At 30.7% G+C, this 22,827-nt stretch overlaps 2 protein-coding genes across 2 annotated transcripts; both read left to right on the forward strand.

The window, feature by feature from the left end:
• The first annotated feature begins 14,604 nt into the window (after nt 1–14,604).
• Nucleotides 14,605–16,883, forward strand: LOC104720327 (replication protein A 70 kDa DNA-binding subunit A-like). Its single transcript, XM_087468565.1, has 10 exons — nt 14,605–14,733; nt 14,839–14,950; nt 15,044–15,106; nt 15,176–15,272; nt 15,366–15,490; nt 15,567–15,651; nt 15,744–15,879; nt 16,063–16,158; nt 16,536–16,604; nt 16,698–16,883. The coding sequence occupies exons 1-10, from the start codon at nt 14,605–14,607 to the stop codon at nt 16,881–16,883; spliced, it is 1,098 nt and encodes a 365-aa protein (XP_087324691.1).
• An 872-nt stretch (nt 16,884–17,755) lies between these two features.
• LOC104720328 (uncharacterized) lies at nt 17,756–22,659 on the forward strand. The gene is made up of 11 exons (XM_087468566.1): nt 17,756–17,964; nt 18,696–18,754; nt 18,866–18,997; nt 19,066–19,251; nt 19,352–19,552; nt 19,613–19,727; nt 19,920–20,845; nt 20,932–21,305; nt 21,359–21,471; nt 21,541–22,052; nt 22,358–22,659. Exons 1-11 carry the CDS (start codon nt 17,756–17,758, stop codon nt 22,657–22,659), a joined length of 3,129 nt encoding a protein of 1,042 aa, XP_087324692.1.
• Nucleotides 22,660–22,827: the final 168 nt, after the last annotated feature.

The raw sequence follows: 22,827 nt of genomic DNA on the forward strand, positions 1-22,827 counted from the left end.
CACAACAAAGCTTTGGCAATTCCTTTGTCCTCATTTACAACCTTCCTTGACTCGACAATACAAGCTTCTGAAACTCTTGCACTGCCTTGAAAAATATAGAGAGATTGACGTCTTACTCCCTTCATGAAAACTGTGTCACCCTTTACAATCTTCATGACTCCATTCCCACCTCTGAACTCGCATCCTTTTGCTTCGAGTGTGCCAACCGAGATCAGGTTCCTTGAGATGTCAAACATATACCTAACCTCATGAAGTAAGAATGTGGTTACATCTGAATTTTGAAATCTAAATGAACTAACTCCCTTTACCTAACAATGAGTGTTGTTTGCCATTTGAACTTTACCGTAGAAAACTTCTTTCAACTCGATGAAAAATTCCCTTATCGGTGTCATATGAAAAGAACAAGCAATGTCCATTATCCATTCATCTTGAGTGATTTCTCCCATGATCAAATTAACCTCAGAAGCCACCAAGCCGACAAGGTCCTTTGCATCATCTTTGATCATCGCTGCTTCACCAGTACCATCAGACTGACCTTTATTCTTGTTCCTCTCAATCCATTTGTAGCACTGTTTCTTGAAATGTCCTTCCTTCCCACAGAACCAACAAACTTTCTTTCCTTCTCTGGATTCAAATCTCAATCCACCAATAATGTTGCCTTGATCTGTCTGACTCGTTGAGCTCCTTGTAAATCCCTTTCCCCGAACATACAAGCCTTCACCTGTCTGGTTAGAAGCACCAGATTCATCATGAAGCTCCAATTCTTTGGACTTCGCAGCACTGATGAGGTCTTCCATCTTGATTCCATCACATCCGTACTTCAATGTCTCTTTCAGCATGTCATATTTCTCTGGCAAATAACTCAAGATCAAGATGGCTTGGACCTCATCTGGAACTTGAATCTGAAGATTATTCAGATCTGATATCATCTTCAAGAACTCATCTATGTTATCATCTAGAGTCTTCGAGTCTTTCATCCTATAGTTGTAAACCTTGAGCTGTAAGTACACTCGATTAGGCAAAGACTTTACCAGATACAGTCGCTCGAGAATTAACCATGCCTCAGATGTTGTCTTAAATTGATTGATCTTCCTTAGAACCTTGTCATCGACGTTAAGGAAGTTGATATCTAACGTTTTCTCACACAGCTCTCTGCTTGACTTTTCATCTTCGATCTGTTTCTTTTTCTTATCCGGATCTGCTTCTTTTGCCTCTGTTAGAGGAGCAAACGACTCTTGCTTCGTCAAAACTTCCTTGAGACCTAGAATCCTTACGCGAGCCATCATCCGCGTCTTCCAAAGAGAGAAGTCACCGGATCCATCGAACACCGCCACCTTGAGTTTCGTATTCGTCATCCTCCTGATCAGATCTGAAAAGTGAAGCCTAAACCTTGCTCTGATACCAATTTGTGAAAACGAATTCGCCAATTAAGTTCTGTTTATCTGATCTAAGATTGAATTGAGTGAAAGCAAAAAAGAACACACACACGATTTAATGAGTTCGATTAACCGATGTGGTTAAACTACGTCTCGCCGGAGTTTGATCTCTGGAATCCACTAACTCAGCTCAAACTCGAGCTCACCACAACTGTTACAAGATCACACCGATCTCTGTCTCTTTTTCTCTTTACAACTCTCTCTCACTAGCTCTACACGATACAAAACAATTCTAATGAGGAAGAAGAAGATTTTGTAAACATAAAGATGCAACAACCCTTCTCACGTGCGAAGCGTGTGAATAACTAAGAGAGGAAGGAGACGCGTGGCAAAACTTTAGCGGATCATACAACCTAAACCGGATTAGAATAAATCCTCGGTTATCCAGGTTAACCACCTGAATGTAGAGAACCCTCAAATGGGTTAGAGAGTCTCCCACACTTAAGCCAAAACCAGAAGAAGACTTGACTTGATGATCTTAGACTGCAACCTTCATGCATGTTAACTCATCTCGAAATCTTTGAATGGAGAGAATATGGAGGAAGAGACAAAGAAAAGGAACCTGTGAGATACATCCTTGCTAATTCAAGGTGTTTGAAAAGATATTCAATCTCCGTGAAATCAACATGTGATCTTGAAGATAAAAAGATGATGGGCGAGTTATAAAAAATTATGCCGATGATTTCAAAAACTTCTGATCAGCTTCATGAGAATCTAATAATCCTAAATGATGATTATATAGAACAGATTAATTAATTGATTTTTTCCGTGAAATGGGCTAACAAACTCATAATTAAATTCAAAAGTTCAGAAACATAACAAGTTTTGTTTTTCTTAAGTTCTCCGTTAAATGTTTCGAGTGAATTATAGATTAATTATAGCGGTTTCGTGCACAACCAGAAATAAATAATTGTTTCATTTTCGAAGACAAAGCATAACTATTTATTAGAAGAAAAAATTTGATAGAGATGTAAATCTAAAATATAGAAATAATTTATCATAAATATTTAGAAATTTTTGGTAAGATTTAAGCTTATAATTTTTCTATCATCTTTATTTAACAATTTTTAGTTTTATTGAATCATCATATAATACATAAAATGAAATAATCTCTAGATTTATTTTCCAGCATTTATCGAGATTCGAGTTTTGAAAAACAGTCATGTATTACTCAAACAGTCATGTCATCTTGGGTTAGCGACAGCCGGAGGGGTGTTGCGAGATGAGGGTGGCCATTGGAGAGGGGGTTTCGCTCTGAACATTGGCAGTTGCTCGACGCCTTTAGCAGAGCTGTGGGGCGTTTATCATGGACTCCGCATTGCGTGGGATTGCGGGATCACACGCTTAGAGCTGGAGATAGATTCATAGATGGTGGTGAGGTTTCTACAGACAGGGATCAGTGATCTGCATCTATTGTCTTTCCTGGTATGATTGTACTATGACTTCATTTTGAAGGACTGGCTAGTCCGCATTGTTCACGTGCATAGAGAGGCTAACTATCTTGCCGATGGTTTAGCTAAATATGCTTTTTCTTTATGTGTAGGTTTTCACTCTTTTGATGTTATGCCGGAAACTGTTGATCGGCTTGCCTTTGCGGATGTTTGTGGGATTACGAGACCACGGCATGTTCATGTGTAATTTCTTTTTTTTTTCTTGTTGAATAAATTGAAGGAGGTATAACCTCCTTCGTTCTACCAAAAAAAAAAGAAGGTTGTGTGTTCAACGTTCCATCTAATATATTAAAGGAGAAGTCGAAATGGCTCACAACCATTCTCACAAAAATTGACGTTGTTTACCCTTAAAAAAAATTCGGACAAGCTTTTATTCTCTATTTAAGTTGTTGAAACGCACTACATTCATCCTCAGACTTAAGATTACTAATTTTCCATTAATGAGATTCAAAATTGGACCTTTATACTCTTTAGATTAATTAAAAAAATTAAAAAGATTAATTTTCTTAATTATCTAATCTATATAATCGTCAAAAACGTGATTTCTATAAGTTATAAAACCATAAAACCTGAAATAATAATGGGCTTAATAGAAAACCCAACCAAATTATACGACTTCTTTGTAACCCTAAAAATATAGGTTATTCGTTAATATAAATAGGTACATCCCTAACCATTCTCCATAATTCGAAATCTTTAAATAAGAAGAAACCCTAAATTACTCTCATGTTCTCGACTTTATATTTGTATTATAGTCTTGATGATCTTTTATATGGATCTTTGTATTCGTATTCGTGTTCTAATTATTCATATCCTTTTTCTGTAGTATTTGTTTGGAATGCAAGTTCAAGCATCACAAAAACTTTGTGTAATGTTTCTTTACTAATTGAATAATATTGTATATTTTCTTGAATTATTAAAATATTTGTAAATCAAATTATACTAATTCCTATGTTTCAGGTGAGTTAGTAGATGGTCGTGATCTTAGTTTTATGTGCCCACACAAGAAAATTAGGTGTATATATATATTTTTTTGTATACCTAAACTAATTTCCTTTATACCTTGATGCTGCTAAATTAAAAGACTGATGTTTATAGTTACAGGAACATTTCGGAAGATGCTACTATTAATGAAAGATGTTTGGTAATTGTAATAGAAAACTATTCTATCATCTTTATTGACATTTATTCATGTGTTTCTGGCTCTAATAATTAAATATAAATCAATAGGTAGAGGTGGCAAAGTCTATCGAATGTTTTCATTTAGGTGAATCCACCAATGTTCGTATGCTGAAACTCAGGTATTGTTTAAAATTTTATAAGAAAGATTATTAATATTATACTTTTGATTTAGAAATCATACTAATATTTTGAAGTTACTTTATTTTTTTTTTGTAGAAAGGTTATTATTGGTGCAATAGTATCCCAAAATCTATGGTATAAACTTAATTTAACTAAATGTTAATGTTCAAAATTACTTAATCTTATTTTCTCGGATATAGCATAATTTAGATTGATTAATTATTCAGCATGTGAAAGATGCAGGGTTAGCAATACGACGTATTACAACTATTACTCGGTAGTTGTTTATATTAAAACAGCAGTATTAACCCTGATTCTTTGATAAAATAATGTTATAACGTTTGTTAAAATTGCTTAGTTTGGTATTATCACAGTAACAATTTGTGTCTAAAGGTCACCCTGATATTAAACCTTTTATAAAACATGATACTAACATTTATTCGTAAATCTTTAACTCTACCCTATTCTTTGATATTATATGCAGAGAAGGAATTTATCGCAAAGAATCTAAGTCGTTTCCTTTTTATTTAAGATACACGGTAATTACCAAAAATATATTCTTATTAGATTTTATTATATCTAATCTAACATATTTTGTTATTTAAAAACAGAATGCATATGGAAAGAAAAATATTGGTGTCATAGCAAATTTTCTGGCATGAAGCGAGTAGAAGAACATATTTTAGAGAATAATATGATGAATGTTCTGAGATCTTATAATTGATGTTTTCTGTATATTGTTTTATATGGATGAATAATTTATGAAAGAATAATATTCCTATAAAGCTTAATTTTAAAATTGACAGTGTTTATAATGACGTTCTTAAAGTAAATGAGATGAGACATGTTAAAAATGAAAATGTGCGTACCGAAATTACATTAGTAGCAATACAATCGACCAAAAGCTGAAGTTCTTGCATATTATATAAATTTCAATATATCGTGAGATTGTATATTTTAAATTCTGAAATTGTATATATGAATGATAGAAGTAAACGAATCAAGAACCCGTATTAAGTATGTGAAAATGGTTTATATATAACTTTTTCAGTCTGAATTTATTAAAATGTAATAATTATTATTTTTTGATGGAATATTAAAATTTATTAATTTTACGTTATGTCAAGCAGGGTGGATAAACTTAAGATGTATTCCATATTCAAAACAGAACAGAATAAAGTTTAATATCACGATTAATGTAAAAATGGAAAATATATATACGCATTAAAAGTCGTAATGATAAACATTAAGAAGTCTACTATTATCTCTAAAATAAATGGAAGTGTAATAAAGATATTTATGTCTGGAGATCTATACAAAATATTTTTTAAAAAATGGTAAACATATATTCTTATATATCACTTATAAAAAAAAAAGTAAATATCTAATATATATTAAATTACATGTATATATACGTCTATTCGACTCTTTTGACATTCAACCTAAAACAACGAAGAAAACAAAAAACAGAAAACTATGGTTAGGTATAGCCTTTTCGATGATGTTTCGCGTTTGAATTCATCGAAATATGAATGGAAAGACGTGTGAAAGTTTTGTGTTTGTGGGAAGAAAAAGGTCCATGTTTGGAGATGGTCTTATCTGATATTAAGGTATTTACTTTATTCTAATAATTAGCTCATTATGTATTCCAAAAATAAAGCGTATATGCAGTTATACCTGAAAGTTTTGAATTGCAAGCGTTGAGCATATTATTTTGACATATAAAATCACATTATGTGACAATATTAATACTATGTGTTATTAGGGTGTAAAGGTCCAATGTTCTTTTCGTGGAGATGTTTATGATCGTTTTGTCTCCAAGTTCAACGTTGGTGATTGGCTCGATTTCGAAGACTTTAAGGTTGTTGAGCAGAATGGTTCATGTTTAGCTACCAAACATCGTTACAAAATTGTTATTTTGTATAATACCACAATCAAAGAGAATTCAATTGTTGGAGGGGAAGATTTCTATGATTTCGTCGATTTAAAACTCATTAATGATGGTACACAATGTGAAGATTACTTAGTGGGTGAGGAGTGTTTTTAGATATTATAAAATTAATTTCAATTATTATTAGTACATATTTGTATTTGAACTAACTCTATTTCTATACAGACGTCATCGGTAAGGTTGTCAATGTTGGGAAATTCAGCTGTAATTTCAGAAAATTACAAAAAAATGATGAGAAAAATAAGTCTGAAAATCATGAGAAATCTGATGACGCATCACAAAGTGACAATATTCGTAAGTTGTTTAAGTATTGTACTCAATTTGGTTTAGAAAAAAAGAAAAACGAATCTTACCATGATCACTCAGAACAGATTGTATAGTCTTTGAAGAATCTGATGACGACAGTAATGTTGGAGATCAGGACGATTCTGATTATATACAAGAAGGAAGCGACGAAGAAGATGATGTTTCTTATGATGTAATGGATGAAGAATATGATGATATTGATGAAGAAACCGATGATGAGGTCGAATACCATTCAGATAATGGTGATAACGATGATCATAATGAGGATAGATATATCCAAGATTTAGATGAGGATGAAGATAACGTTGAGATGCAAAGTTATGAAGAAAATTTTGCAATAAATAGCAGAGCAGAAGATAACTCTATTAACCACAAAATATCTTTTGATCTACGTGATTTCAGGTGAATTTAAATACTCTTATTATAGATATATATATATATATATTATACAAAATTATGATCTTGAATTATATTGAAGCATAAAGTTTTAATTCTTGGATTTTAGTGGAACCATAATAAGGTGTGAGTTATTCGAAAGATCGGCTGCAAAATTCTACGATACTTATAAATCTTACCGGGGTGATCACTTAATTTGTGTTATTCGATGGGGTGTTATTGAAGTTTTCCAAGGTATACATTTAATTTGATGATATTTATTGCTCAGTATTTTTGAACAAATATTAAAGTATTATTTCTGTTCTAACTTTACAGGAAAAAAAAGTATATCTTCTACAGTTTGTACGAAAATAATACTCAATCCGCAAATTCCAGATGAGTCGAAAATGATGAAATTGTAAGATTATCATCTCTGTTCATGTTATATATAAGATGAAAACATTGTACAAATTCGTTTATAATCTTTGTCATGTATACCTATGAACTAAATTATAGGAGACCAGGGAAGAGGACTCGCAAATAGAAGACTGGCGACTTCTTAATTTGTTTTTGCTTACTATGGATTTTCTGGGGTTTTAATTTTTTTTATATTCAAATGATATATGGATTCTAATTTTTTTTTAATTTAAATAGATAACAGTTTAAATTTCTTTACATATATCAAATTATGGTTAAATTATCCATAAGAATATTCTTTTATCATTATCTTGATAAAAATATCTACATATTAAATACTTAGAAAAAAATGTAAAGACAAAGACTTTGAAGTTTCCAATAAAGTTCAGCAAAAGTCGTAACAAATATACGAAAGGCCAATGCATGTTGATAAAAAAATGTTAGCATGCAAGTTGAAAAATGCAAGATAGACATGCAATTTGAAATTTAGAGTTTCAACTGTCCAGTTAATTTTTTAAAAATAAAGTATTTTATTTTAAAAATAAAACATTTATCATTCTTATCGAACAAAGACACATGCAGCTTTCCCTGTGTAGACCACAAGTTTTTATAAAATCCACACAAATCTAGAAATCTGATTCTTATAATCCTTATCTTCTTTAGTTTATGAATATTTGAACTAAATATCATTTACTGTAATATTTGAACTTCTCTCTCAAACTTCTTCTTGCTTCTAAAAACTCGAAAAAAGGAAACAATTCCCAAACAGGATGGTGCTATACGTAAAAGATCTGAATCCGACCTTACGTAACCCGGAAGTTGCTGTGAAAATTTTAAGAGAGTGGCCACCTCATTTTATTCAAGGACAACCTTTTTATCAAAGTTTGATTTTGGTAGACGAGAGGGTAATTTTTCTTCTTCTTCCCAATTTTCCGTAATTATTTTCAAATACCAAATGAGATATACAACAAAAATAAAACAATTAAATGCTAAATTGTGTTTCTATTACAGTGAAATAGGATTGATACCAAGATAAATGCGGATCTTTATGTATCAAGATACTATGGGAAAATCAAGGACGGAGACTGGTACGAGATTACTGGATTTTTAGTGATTGAAGGTCAACAATCATTCAGGAACTCAAACCATCCGTTTCAGAACCTGGTCCAGGATAAAACAAAAATGATCCCAACATATCCGCGAAGTACTGACAATTTTATCCTTTTTTTTGATGCATTGGGGATGAATAATTCGACGCATGACGAGAAGAACCGTTGTGTAGGTAAGTGTTTATATTCAACTAATCTTGATAAATACGTTTTTATGTGATGATATTCTATTTTGAAGATGTCGACTTTATTTACGTTTTTTATGTTAGATGTCATGGGAATGCTAAAACACTTAAACGAGCCTCATACAATTGATTTTCTTGAACATCAAAATGGGTACATTTCAGAAAATGAAGTTGTGACATTCACTATCCTTGAACACAAGTAAGATAATATTCAAAACTTTCGATATTCTCAAATTTTGATATATTTACTGGTTGTTTAACGTATAAACAATCAATTTTTTTCAAAGTGGCCTAGAGATTGAGTGTGTTGCTGTTGGTTCGGTTTGTTCTGCATTTCTTGAGAAACGGAAAAAAATAATGTCCTCCCCTACCTTTGCTGATCAACCAATCATGTGTACTCTTCTGTTTTGGAGGATCTCTGTTTACGAAGGTACTGTTAAATAGTCTTATAAACCACTTGAAACTATCATTTTCTTACTTAAATTCTACTTTGCTAGGAATCCAATATTTGATATCTCAGTTACGATGTTTGAAGGTCATTCTTGAAGATGAAATTGATGGATTTAATACTGGCGGTATGCTGTAATTTTATTAATAAAATAAATTGAATAAATTTAGTATGAACATAATTATACGGGAATTCTAAATCTGAGTTATTCAAATTTTACAGGCGCTGGCTAGACGTCGATTCCAGTGATGAAGACAATGAAGATGAAGATTGAGACTGTGGTTCGAGCTGCTGGCTATAGTTCTACTTCTCAATATTTGTTATTATGTTCACTTTGCTATTGTTGTTTTAGACTTTTAAATAATTATTTGTAGAATTTTAAACATGAAATTTTCGTCTTAAATTATGTTTGGAATTATTCTTATTTTTTTGCACCACACGTTAAATTTAATATCACTATTTTACTAATACATCTATATTAAAAAGTTTGTGTTTATTTAAAAATAATTTTACTCTAAATTGAGATTAAAGAGAATTGTAGGTTATTATTGGTTAATTTAGATGGGCCTGGCCTTAAGTTACGCCAATATGAAAGCCTTCGCCGCTTTTAAACAAATATTTAAGCATTCTACGTCTCCTCATAATTTTCTGACCTTTTGTTATCCCATCTCAACAAAGGAAAAAACGTCTATTATCATCCATATCCTTTTGGTAAGATCTCAATCGATAGTTAGTAAATTTTTCGTATCTTGAATTCTTGGTTTGGAAGTTTAAACCTTTTCAAAAAATATTTTTGCAGAAATCGTGATGGAAGGTGGAAGTTCTAGGAAACGAAAAGGGCTCATGTCAGATTTCGAATGGGAAGATGGAGCAATCGAGAAGGTTAAACAAGCATTCCAAAAATTGAGAGATGTGGTACTAAAGGAAACGACGAGACGTTTCACTGCGATACTTGATATGTTGAAAGATTATATCAAGAAAAAGGAAGAATCTATAGGCCTAACATGTCAACTTGAGACAGTCGATGCTCAAATCTCGCTAATGAATGATATCTTGGAGGGGCGAATCGACTTAATTGCAGAGCGTAACATGCTAGAAGATGTTAGGGTTGTTATTGAGAAAGATATCAAAGATTGTGTTGTTCCTAATATTGATTGGGATAAACTTCATGTTCCTTTTAATGGTTAACAATGTTAGAGTTTAAACTTATGCGTTTAAAATTTTTTTAAAAAAATATATATATATTATCTGTCAGAAATTAGTAGGATATTTATTTATTATTCTAAAAACTAAGATTTCGTTAAGACGATACTATAAAATAGAGATATTGACGTGTATACAAAATTTAATTAGAAATATATAAAAGTTTTTAATCAAAAACCGGACTTAAATATTTGATATAAGTATTCATGGTGATATAGTTTCCATATTCATTGAATGAAATATCTATAAAAATATTTTAAAATTATTTAAATCGTGTTTTTCTAGAAAGTAATAGGAAATCTAATAATATATTCCGTGATAAGTGAAAATGTATATATACCATTTAAGTTAATCAAATGATAAAGAAATTTGGAGTTTTGACGATATCGTAAAATGAAAAATTCCAAAAATTAACTATATTATATTATATATATTTACGTTTATATAATTTAGAAGTCAGGATCGTAGGTTTCGCCTTTTGAGAATATGGAAAACCTTTTATCCAATGCTATCAAAAAAAGATACCGGAAGAGAGACTATTTTTACGATGTTGACGACCTAAACCCCTTCATTCATGAGTGGAAAATTAACGTCAAAATACTGAGGAAGTTTTAGTGCCGTCATCCTTTTTTCAGATCAAAAGACTTGATTGTTGTTGATGATAATGTATATTTGCAGTATACATCGCATTTTTTTATAAATTTTGTTTAAACTTATGATGCTTACAAATATTTGGATATGTAGGGCAAACAAATTCATGTGATGATGCGTCCCTCTTATCGTGATATCTTTATAAACGATCTTGAAGAAGGTGAATGGATAACGTTATCAAGATTCTCACTAACCATTGTTGATGGGATTTTAAGAGTAACTGATCATCGTTTTATGATACATTGGGGAGACGAAACATGGTTTAGAAAAATTCATCCTTTGTCTTCCAAGCAGTTTTATTCTTTTGTATCATTTAATGACATCAAAAGTGGATTTTTAGACCCTGATTATTGTGTCTGTGAGATAAAAAACTATATTATAAAATTTAATTATTTCTAATAATTTATCTTCTAATGAAAAATCTATGATCAGACATTATTGGAAGAGTGTACACTGTTGGAAATCGTTTTGAAGAAGGTCCACCATATTAAGATTGGAATGAGTTGTTTGTTGTTTTGGAAAATGTTGAGTAAGTCATTCTATTTTAAAAATTTTAAATTTAAATATTATCATACTTATTAATGTTTTAATTCTAAAAGATGCAAAATTTTAGGGGTGATCGATTGTCATGTCGTTTATCAAAAGACCACGCGAACGCCTTTTTCAATGATTGGATTCATTGTGTTTGTGATATCATATGTGTGTTACGTTTTGCCAAACTTGAGACTCAAAAAGGTTCATATTATTCGTTCACGTTTCAAAAAATATTATTGCCTAGATTATTAAATATGTTAATTAATTAGATACTGTTATTGTAGAGACATGGATGGCAACAACTGTGGATAATTGTACAACGGTCATGATCAATCCTAAGTGTCCTCAAGTCACGCAGATGTTTGATTCCTTTTCCGAAATGGAGAACTGAATTATAAGATTTTAAAGTGTAATTTGCTAAATTTTAAATCTTTATGATATTGATCTTGGATTTTAATTATATATATTTATATTAGAATATATTATAAATTTGGTGATTATCTTACATGATTTTTTTTTAAAAGAAATTCTCATAGATATTATTATTAATAGATTGATTAATATTAAGATTTTTTGAAATTAAAATTAATAATTTCCGAAACTATACTAAACAACTAATCATCATGAATTTTATTATAGTATGATTTAAATATTTCTTTATATTATAGTACAAATATATACAAATTAACTAAATATGGTAATTACAAAATTAGTTGTGAATATAATATATAACTTTAAAATGAAATATAATCTTAAAAAAAAAAAGGTTTTAAATCGAATTCAGAAAAAGAAAAAACACTACTTAATTATTCGATTATCCCTAAATGGTTATGGAAATTATTTAAAGTTCTGGAAATATATATAATATATTTGGACTTGATGATAATTGTACAATTACCATTTAAGTTTTGCTAATGATAAATATTTGAAGTTTGAAAATATCTTAAAAAGTAAATTTTCTCAAAAACATATATTCTGTATTATGTATATATAAATACATTTAAAAGTCAGAATAGTAAGTTTCGTTTAAGTCTAGGTCTTTCAAAGAAAAAAATGGCTAACCTTCTATCCAATGCTATAAAAAATAGGATCGGGAAGAGAGACTATTATTTCGATGTGGACGACCTAAACCCCTTCATTCATGAGTTTAAAATCAACGTAAAAATACTGAGGAAGTTTGAGTGCCGTCATCCTCTTTTCATATCAACAGACTTGATTGTAGTTGATGAGAAGGTATAATTTAAATTATATAATGTTCATTCAAATTTATTTTAATCTTTACGTACTTATGTATAATGTTAACGTAGGGTACAAAAATTCATGTATTGATGGGTTCTCCTTATCGTGACATCTTTATAAACGATTTGGAAGAAGGTGAATAGATAATGTTATCAAGTTTCTCATTAAGCAATGTTGATGACGCTTTTAGGCCAACTGATCATCGCTTTAGAATACATTGGAGAGACATGACATGGTTTAAGAAAATTCCTCCTTTGTCTTCAGATCAATTTTACTCTTTCGTATCATTCAATGATATTAAAAGTGGATATTTAGATTCCGCTTATTGTGTAGGTAAGGGAAGCAATATATTGTTTTATTGTAAGATAATTTTGAAGTGGTTGATTACTTTAACTCTTGAGAAATATTTGCAGACCTTATCGGAAGAGTGTTTAGGGTTGGAAATAGCTTTGAACAAGGCCCACCATACAAAGAATGGAATGAGTTGTTTGTTGTTCTAGAAAAGATTGAGTAAGTTGTTCTAATGTTATAAGATTTATGTTTTTAATTCACATTAATTTTAAAAATACTCAAAGAAATACAATTGTAGGGGTTACCGTTTATCCTGTCGTTTGCCAAAGGACTACGCGAACGCATTCTATGATCATTGGATACATTGGATCAGTGATATCATATGCGTGATACGCTTTGCCAAGCTTGAGAGTAATAAAGGTTCGAATTAATTGTTGCTGTTACTATTATAATTAATTTATTTTAAAAAACGTTATTTAATTATTAAAATATTCTAAATCTAGATACATGGATGGCAACCACGGTGCACAATTGTACGAGTGTCATGATCAATCCTCCATGTCCTCAAGTCACGCAGATATTAGATGCCTTTGCTGATATGGAAATTTAATTTTCGTTTTAAAATTGTATGGTTTTATAAAAATTAATATTAATATATGATACGTTAAAACATTGTGATCTTGGATTTGGATTTTAATTTGATATAAAATTAATTTATTTAGTAGATACTACAGAAATCAAAAACTTTTATTATATTATTTCCTTTGGACATGCTACCATCCCGGCATCATCTTGTGGTGTTCCGTCTTTTAATATGGCGGAGAATCCAATTTATGTTATAGAGAAGTTCATAGTTATAGAGAAGTTCACAGTTAAATACATGTAAATCAATTTCTTATTATGGACCATTTTTTATTAAATATATTAATATGTGGATATATAAAAAATTATATGTTTATAACTAAACTTACATTTAGTTACAATCTCATTGATCATGGGGTGACCAGAATAAAAATTCTGGATGATACGTACTATCGTTTCGATGTGGACTTAAGGTAGTTAACAATATTAACTTTTTTGTCTAATGGTTGATTTATATGGACAGTACTGATTAAAATTATTTCTTATCCAAATTACAGTGATGCACTTGACTCCTATATTCATCTTGCTGTTGAGGATTCTTTTGAGAAGCATCAAATTCTTTTATGAGTATTTAATTCTTCTAATGATAAACATATCTGGTTAATGTTTGATTTAAAAGATAATGAGTTATATTAAATTTGAATAACATTAATTCAATTTATAAATTATTTTAAAATACAGTCCAAACTAATTTAACGTATGATTCGGACCTATAGACGTTTTTTATGTAGCGATTTGCGAAATGATTTTAAATAGAGTCAGTTATTATAATATGCAAAAAAAATATTTATTTGGAATGTCAACATATAGTAATTTATAAGTACTTTATATATTTCATTGAAATTATGGAAGTATAAATATGTAACATTTACTTTTTACTTTAGTAAACATATTTAAAATATTTGTATATGATATATTTACATTCTTCGTAATTATCATCTTTTAAAAAAATAAAGTAAATATTCTATGAAAAAATTAAGTCGGTTGTAAAACATCTCTATATATATTGATACGCTAATGTGTTAAAAAATTCTTATGCACAACTCGATATGACTTCTAAAAAGATGAATGTTCGTCCCTTTGTTCAGCTAGACGATCTCAACCCTGCGCTCGATCGTTACAAAATTAGAGTCCGTATCATAAGACTTTGGAAGTCATTCAAGTCTCTACAGATGGTCTTCGTTGACAGTGATGTAAGATTTAATAAGATAATTTATACGTAGAGTTTAATTAGTATTTATATCATATTTTAAGTAAATCTCGATAATAGCTTTCTAACTTCTAAACCTTATATATAGGGTACAAGGATACATGCATCTATTGAAGATGGTTTGGTCAACAGATTTCAGAATCACCTTGCTGTCGGCGAGTCTAAGATAGTTGACACATTCAACTTAGTAGATTATGATAGTAGTTATAAGACAAGCTATTTGGGATTTTAAAACGTCTTTTATAGAACCACCATAGTGAAATCATGTGATGAATTCCCAATTCGTGTACCAGAAAAATATTTTAAGAATTTTCCTTCTATATTGGCTGGAGAATTAGACAAGAATGTATTGGTCGGTGAGTTGTTAAATTCATATTTAAAATTTTATTTAAAGGAAAATATTAATTCATATGTATTTTTGGTAGATGTTATTGGTCAGATCGTTGGTGTAGGAAATCTTGACAGCGTCAAAACAAAAGGGAAGGATAACGTCAAATTGAGTTTCGATCTGCAAGAGTTGACGTATGATTCCTTAATAGATACCCTTTATAGTTAAAATTATTTTCGAATATAATGTCTAATTATGTATTCTTAATTCATACATTCGTAATATAGTGGAACCCGGTTGAATTGCACTGTGTGGGGTGATCTTGCAAAGGCCTTTGATACACAGATAAAAGAACATCAAGATACTGTTGTCGTTTGTGTAGTACGATTTGCATGCTTGAAGGAATGGAAAGGTGATTTATGACTTTCTTATAATCTTCGAACTTATGATTATTAAATCTAACATTGCCAATTAAATCAAAATTTCAGGGAACTATAGTATTTCCAATGCGTTCAACTCTACCGATATTATGATAAATCCAGTTATGTCTGAAGTGGAAGCGTTCCGAAAAAAGTAAATATATATATATATATATATATATCCCTTCTATATTACTCGGCGATACATGCTATAAATATGTTCTTATTATTATCATAACTTTACAGGTTGCCCACTGATGCTATAGATTTAATACAACTTGAAGATGAACCAAGTCCCCAAAAATCAAAGGTGACATTATATGAGGAGTTTTTTATTATTAACGGGAAGTCTACTATGGACCAAATCGTTTATGCACTTGAGGTAATTTTTTGTAAAGATTTAATTAATATCATCTAATTTGAATTGTTTTGAAAAATTGTTTAAGTTAACAAACGTTTGGTTTATTCATTATATACGCAAACATGTGTGACAATCGCCACAATTTATTCTGTTGAAGTATTGCCTAAATGGTATTATATTGCTTGTAAAGTTTGCAATAAGAAGGTGCGGCCGTACCCACTAGAATCTCAATCTGGAAAAGAACTACTTTATAGTTGTGGGGTTTGTGATGCTGATGTTACAGATGTTGATTACAAGAAAGTATCTCTTGAATTGTTAAAATGTTTCTTAAGATTTGTTATTTGGAACTATTTATACATTTTAATTTATGTTAAACTGTTTGAAAGGTATAAACTCATACTTCATGTCGGTTATGGAAGTTCACAAAAGATTAAACTGCTCTTCTTTGACGGTCTTGCTCAACTATTTATTGGAAAAAGCCGAAGAACTGGCTTTGGAAAATTCAAAAGTAAGAATATAACATTTGACCTCTGTTTAGTTTTAAAAATATATAAATAAATATTGAATCATGTGTCTACCTATGGTCAAGAGGATATTGCAGCTATTCCCGAATCTCTTTCGGTCTTAGTAGGGAAGACTATGTTGTTTAAAATTTCGATACAATCGATAATTTAAAGAACGACAAGTCTGCTTATGTTGTTGAAAAGTTTTGGGAAAAGGATGACATGGTTGTTCAATTCGGCAAGGTACTAAAGAAAAAAACAAAAACCCATAATACCATTATTAATATTATATCATTTAAATGTTTTTTAATCTTAATGTATAAAATTTAATTGTAGAAACTCTATGGAAGGAATGAACTTTCAAATATTACTTCGGATATGCATGATCATAAGTTGCAATTCGCCCCAGCTGAATCGAGTTTGGCTTCGTCTAAGAGAGATCATACAGAAACCGATGTTGTGTCGGTCGGGGGTCATAGCATGAAGACAAGGAAAAATATCAAAACTGAATCTAAAGACTGAACAATTTCCATCACTTCAGAATATTTTTCCGTTCTGTTATTGCTTTTTATTTATTTATACTTTCAATGGGATTATGTTTTTAGAGAAATTTAAAAATTTTTAAACCATTTCAGTCACTTTAAAACATGTTATCATTCTAATACTGATTTGAAATTATTTAGTCATCTACTGGTATAATGTTATAAATAAACAAAGATTTATATATATAATTTGACATAAATAAAATAATCATGGTATACAATAGTTTTGGAAATATTGATATTTAGTATAATTAAGTAACTATTATTATAATTAAAGACAAGAATGATCCAAAAGTTAAACTTAATTCTTTTTTTTTAAGTTCAAAAGAACGTTACTACAATAAAATAAATGGAAAAGTTAATAGCCTGAATATTCATTACGAAAATTCACGAAAATGAACATTCACTTTTATCTAAATAAGTATATTTAAATTAATAACTTAATGTTGAACTTGAATATTGACAAAATTCAATATGAAGTTTGAGGAAACACAATATTCTCGGGTTTAAAAACTTATCTTCTACATGTTATATATATATAATTCTTATTATTGTACCATGTCAACTCGGAACAAAAAAAAGCCATCTCTAGAGTTCTTGCTGCTTGACGTAAGAGGTAGCGAAAAATTAAAGCTTTTTACAATATTTTGAATCGTTGTAATTTCATACTCACATGTTTTCAATGCATATTTGAAGAATCATATTGAAACGTTCAATTGGAGTTCGTCGATCTACCAAGAAAATTTCAAGAGCTTATGAATATGCGCTTTGTACGCAACTTCAACCAGAACAATTGATTTTCTTTTGTGAGGATAGCATTCCGGAACCAAAACGAAAAAATCTAAAAAAACCATGAAAGAATCAAGATCTTCCAAAGAACACTCATTGGTGCATCTTAACGTTCAAAGTTCCTTTGTTGACGGTGAAGATGGTATATTGAAATCAAAGAATGAGAAATCAAAATTTGATACGTGGATGGAATATAATATGATGTCTATCAACGAGACAATTAACGCATATGATAAGGGTGCCTCTGGATCTAAATGGTGTGAGAAGAATAAGTTATGGATTCAAAGATCTAACACGACAAAGGATTAACTTTTGAAGATCATTTTATAATTAATATTTTAATTTTTTAATAATACCTACTTTATTTAATAGTTATGATCATGATGTTACTATAATCCGTTATTGAATTTTTATAAGAGATTTTATCATTTTCATTAGTTTCTCAATATTTTGTTTCGGTGAAACATTGAAATAGCTTTTTAATAATGATTACTATATGTAAATACAACTAAACCTATATTAATAATATAATGTTGCTAATAAATAATTAAATTTAATAGGTTTATATAATTTGTTTGTAACTATAAATATGTTATATTAATTAGACCAATAGTATATAAATAAAGTAATGCTTAAATTTAAATCTGAAATTGATATGTAGGATTATGGAAGTATAATTAAATAAAATATTAATGAACTTCAAGAAAGTAAAACTTAAAAAATTGTATCAAATATCCGTATACGTAATTAGAAAGATAAATAACAAATTATTTTGCCTAAAAAAAAAAGTTAAGAGGATATATAGAAACATAAGTTAATATTCATATATATCAATAATTAGTACATTTTTAGTTTAGAGAATATATATGTACCATCTTCCTATATAAACAGACCTACCAACGATATTCACTAAATGACTAAGAAAATTAAGGTATAAACAAAAAGGATCATAAATAGTCGATTATATGAATTCTTAATCGTAGTTTTGTTTATTTTTTTGCAGATCGCAATTCTTGGCATCACATAATGAGACCTTCGAAGATACCATACCGAAGAAAGAATGTATCGACACATGCTGTCTCTAGAAAACGTAACGACATTCTCAATTTTTAACATTAAGAGATATGTTATATCCAAATCTAAAATATCGTACGCAATGACATTGAAAATCAGGTGTTAGTTCTACGATAATTCTTCCTGCTTTTACGAATGCACTGAATATTCAGTATCCTAATCCACATAAGATGGCAAGGTTGAAAAGAATGCAGATATTGAAGTCTAACAGGGCGAAAAGAAAGAAAAAAGGTCATATGTCCAGAAAGGAATTAATTAGTATTTCTGTAAATAAATAAATGCTATGTAACTATTTGCAGAGAATTTACTTCTTCCAGGACTACACGAAGATTTCGCATGTTACGTCGCAACTGATTCGGATATGAACGATGAAAGCGATTCTGATAGCTCTACTGATGAGAATTCATGTGAGATAAATGAAAACAATACGACATCTGACATGTTTCTTGGGTTTCATCCCATAAAAGCTAAGTTACAAAAAAATGGTATATCTCGATGCATATGTGAACGGTTATATGATAGTTTTGTAATTATGTATTTTTTTAACTAATATATATTTAAAATATTAACAAATATTTTGTATAGGTTATGATGATGATGGAGATCCTTATTTTTTATGTGAAAATTGTGGAGAATATATGTGGTATGAAGAACGGGTGAATAAACGGACTAAAAAGGCAAAGCCGGATTTTTCATTGTGTTGCCATTGTGGCAAAGTAATACTTCCTACGTTGAAGACTGCACCTAAATCGTTACTATCGTTGTTTTATAATCACGACGACCAAAGTAAAAACTTCCGTGATAACATATGAGCATACAACATGATGTTTTCGTTCACATCTCTAGGTGGTAAAATTAACCATTCCATAAATAATGGTAGAGGTCTTTATCTATTTCAGATGTGCGGGGAAAACTATCATCGTATTGGTGATATTTTACCAGAACCTGGCAAGGAACCAATGTTTTTTCAATTATATATACATGACGTATATAACGAAGTATCTAATAGAATTTCCGCATTTAGGTAATTATTAATAATGTTAAATATGTATAGAAATATTTGTCATATTTTATAAGTATGTAAAATATCTTTAATATTTGTTATATTTACTAATCATAATTATTATATTTTTTAAAATTGGCATTAATATAGGACATCTGGATCTGTGGGAGATTTAAGACGTGAGATTGTTGAGCTTTTAAAAAAGACGATTGATAGTCATAACCCGCATGTTAGGGCGTTTAGATCGGCACGTGAAAGATTTAATATGGAGGACAGTAGCGAAGGTTTGCGATTGATGGTACCTTCGGAGAGGACCACTGATGCAAGGACTCATAATCTTCCTACCAGCAAAGAGGTTGCTGCTCTAATTCCCGGAGACTTTACGGCTGGTGTAAATAAACGTGACATTGTTATAGAAAGTTGTTCGGGAAATTTACAGCGAATAAGTGAACTTTATCCCGCGTACTTGTCTTTACAATACCCAGTGTTGTTCCCTTATGGTGAAGATGGTTACAGATTAGGCATCGATATAGGGTTCGTGGATACCCGTGGACGTAAAAGAAAAATGGTCACCATGAGAGAATTTTATGCATATAGAGTATTTGAAAGATATGAAGAATCTTCGATTGTTTTTATGGCAGGCAAATTATTCCAGCAGTTTTTAGTCGATGCATTCACTATTATAGAATCAAACAGGTTGAACTACATTTGGATCAACCAAAGCAATCTCCGAACTGAAAGAGTTGATAAGATAACTGAAGCTGCTGAAAAAGGACATGGAGATCTTGCACAACACGGAAAGAGAATTTTTATTCCGTCATCGTTTACAGGTGGAAAGAGATATATGATGCAACATTATCTAGATGCCATGGCTACTTGCAAGTATTATGGATTTCCTGATCTTTTCATAACCTTTACGTGCAACCCAAGATGGCACGAAATAGATCGTTATCTACAAAGGCATCGACTTAGTAAAAAAGATAGACCTGATATATGCAGCCGAGTTTTCAAGATGAAACTTGATAGATTATTGGACCAAGTGACAAAGAAAAAAACGTTTGGTATCGTAAATTCTGGTATGTTTCATAATATTTATTATAATTTCAATCAGTCTTCCGGAAAGTGTAAATATATTAATGTTTTTTTATTTAATATTTTTCAGCTATGTATACAATAGAATTTCAGAAAAGGGGTTTGCCTCATGCGCATATGATTCTGTTTTTACATCGAGACAATAAGATACGTACAACAGACGACATTGATAAATTCATAAGCGCTGAAATTCCTGATAAAGAGGTGGATAAGTATTTATACGAAGTTGTTTCTGATGTGATGATTCATGGTCCTTGTGGTCCTATGAACAGAGATAGTGTCTGCATGAATAATGGAAAATGCACTAAATTCTTCCCAAAGCCATACATGGATAATACTATTGTCGACGATGCTGGTTATCCACTATATAGACGACGAAACGATGGGAGAGTTGTGGAAAAGGGGGCTTTCAATACGATAATAGTTATGTTATTCCCTATAATCGTGATTTGTCTCTTCGTTTTCGTGCTCATATAAATGTTGAGTGGTGCAATCAGACACGTTCAGTAAAGTATTTGTTCAAGTACACCACTAAAGGTCCAGATTATGTTAGAGCCAACGTAGGAGGAGAAGATCAAGAAAATGAAATCAAAAAGTATTTCAATTGCAGGTAATAACTGTTTATACAATTTGTCAAACATTCTCATATTTTTTATCCAACTAATTCAAGCCTTTTTAGATACGTATCTGCATGTGAGGCCTCTTGGCGAATATTTGCTTTCCCGATTTGTTATCGTACTACACCTTTAGAAAAGCTCCCGTTTCATCTTCCAGGACAAGAATTGGATATTTACAACCAGGATGATCCAATAGAAGATGTCTTGCACCGTACAATGAACATAACTTCTAAATTTTTGGGCTGGATGGAATGCAACAAGATATATCCCCAAGCTAGAGAACTCACGTATGCTGAATTTCCATCTAAATTTGTGTGGAATAAGAAAGAAAAACTTTGGAAGCCAAGGTCGGAGAAGCGGAAAAGTTTTGCAATAGGCAGGATCACATACGTACCACCATCTGTAGGACAAGCCTATTACTTGAGAGTTTTGCTTAATAAGATTCCAGGACCAACAAGCTTTGACTATTTAAAAACAGTCAACAGTGTTCTTTATAAGGATTTTCAGGAAGCTTGCTATGCATTGGGATTACTAGACGACGATAAGGAATACATTGCGGCTATAAATGAAGCAGGTGAATGGTGTTTTGGGGAATTTTTTAAAAAATTATTTGCGATCCTACTGCATACAAAGAGTTTAACTGTTCCTCTTGAAGTTTGGAATAAAACAAAGGACATCTTGTGCGAGGATATTTTGTTTAAAGAAAAGTGAAGCATAAATGATCAAGGTATATCAAAATGATTTTAATTTAATCGAAAATATTTTTTTTCTGCAAGACAAGATTATAAATAAGTGTTTAACTTATTGTGGTAGGTCTAATGTTGACACGGGCTCAGACAGAAAATTTATGTTTAACTGAAATAGAACTTACTGTGGTAGGTCTAATGTTGCGATCGAATGGGACGTCTCTTACAGCCTTCGAGAAAATGCCTAAACCAGATGATAGTATCATGAAGACAGGAGTAAATAGGCTTATCGCAGATGAAAAAATATATAAGCCTCATAAACAACAGGAATTGTACGATAAGTTGTTACCAATGCTAACTGATGAGCAAAGACGTGTTTATGAAGAAATCATTCACTCTATAAATCACGACAAAGGTGGTATGTTTTTTGTCTGTGGTTTTGGTGATACTGGAAAAACATTCATGTGGACTATTCTTGGTGCTGATAAGAGCTAAAGGTAATATTGTTCTGAATGTTGCTTCAAGTGGTATAGCTGCATTGCTTTTGGAAGGTGGTAGAATGGCTCATTCAAGATTTGGTATTCCAATCAATATTAATGAATATTTTGTGTGTTCGATCGATGCCGAATCTGATCTTGCTGATTTAATTAGAGAAGCAAAGCT

This window comes from Camelina sativa, chromosome 10, assembly GCF_030686135.1.
Source record: "Camelina sativa cultivar CO46 ecotype springtype chromosome 10, ASM3068613v1".
NCBI lineage: Eukaryota > Viridiplantae > Streptophyta > Magnoliopsida > Brassicales > Brassicaceae > Camelina > Camelina sativa.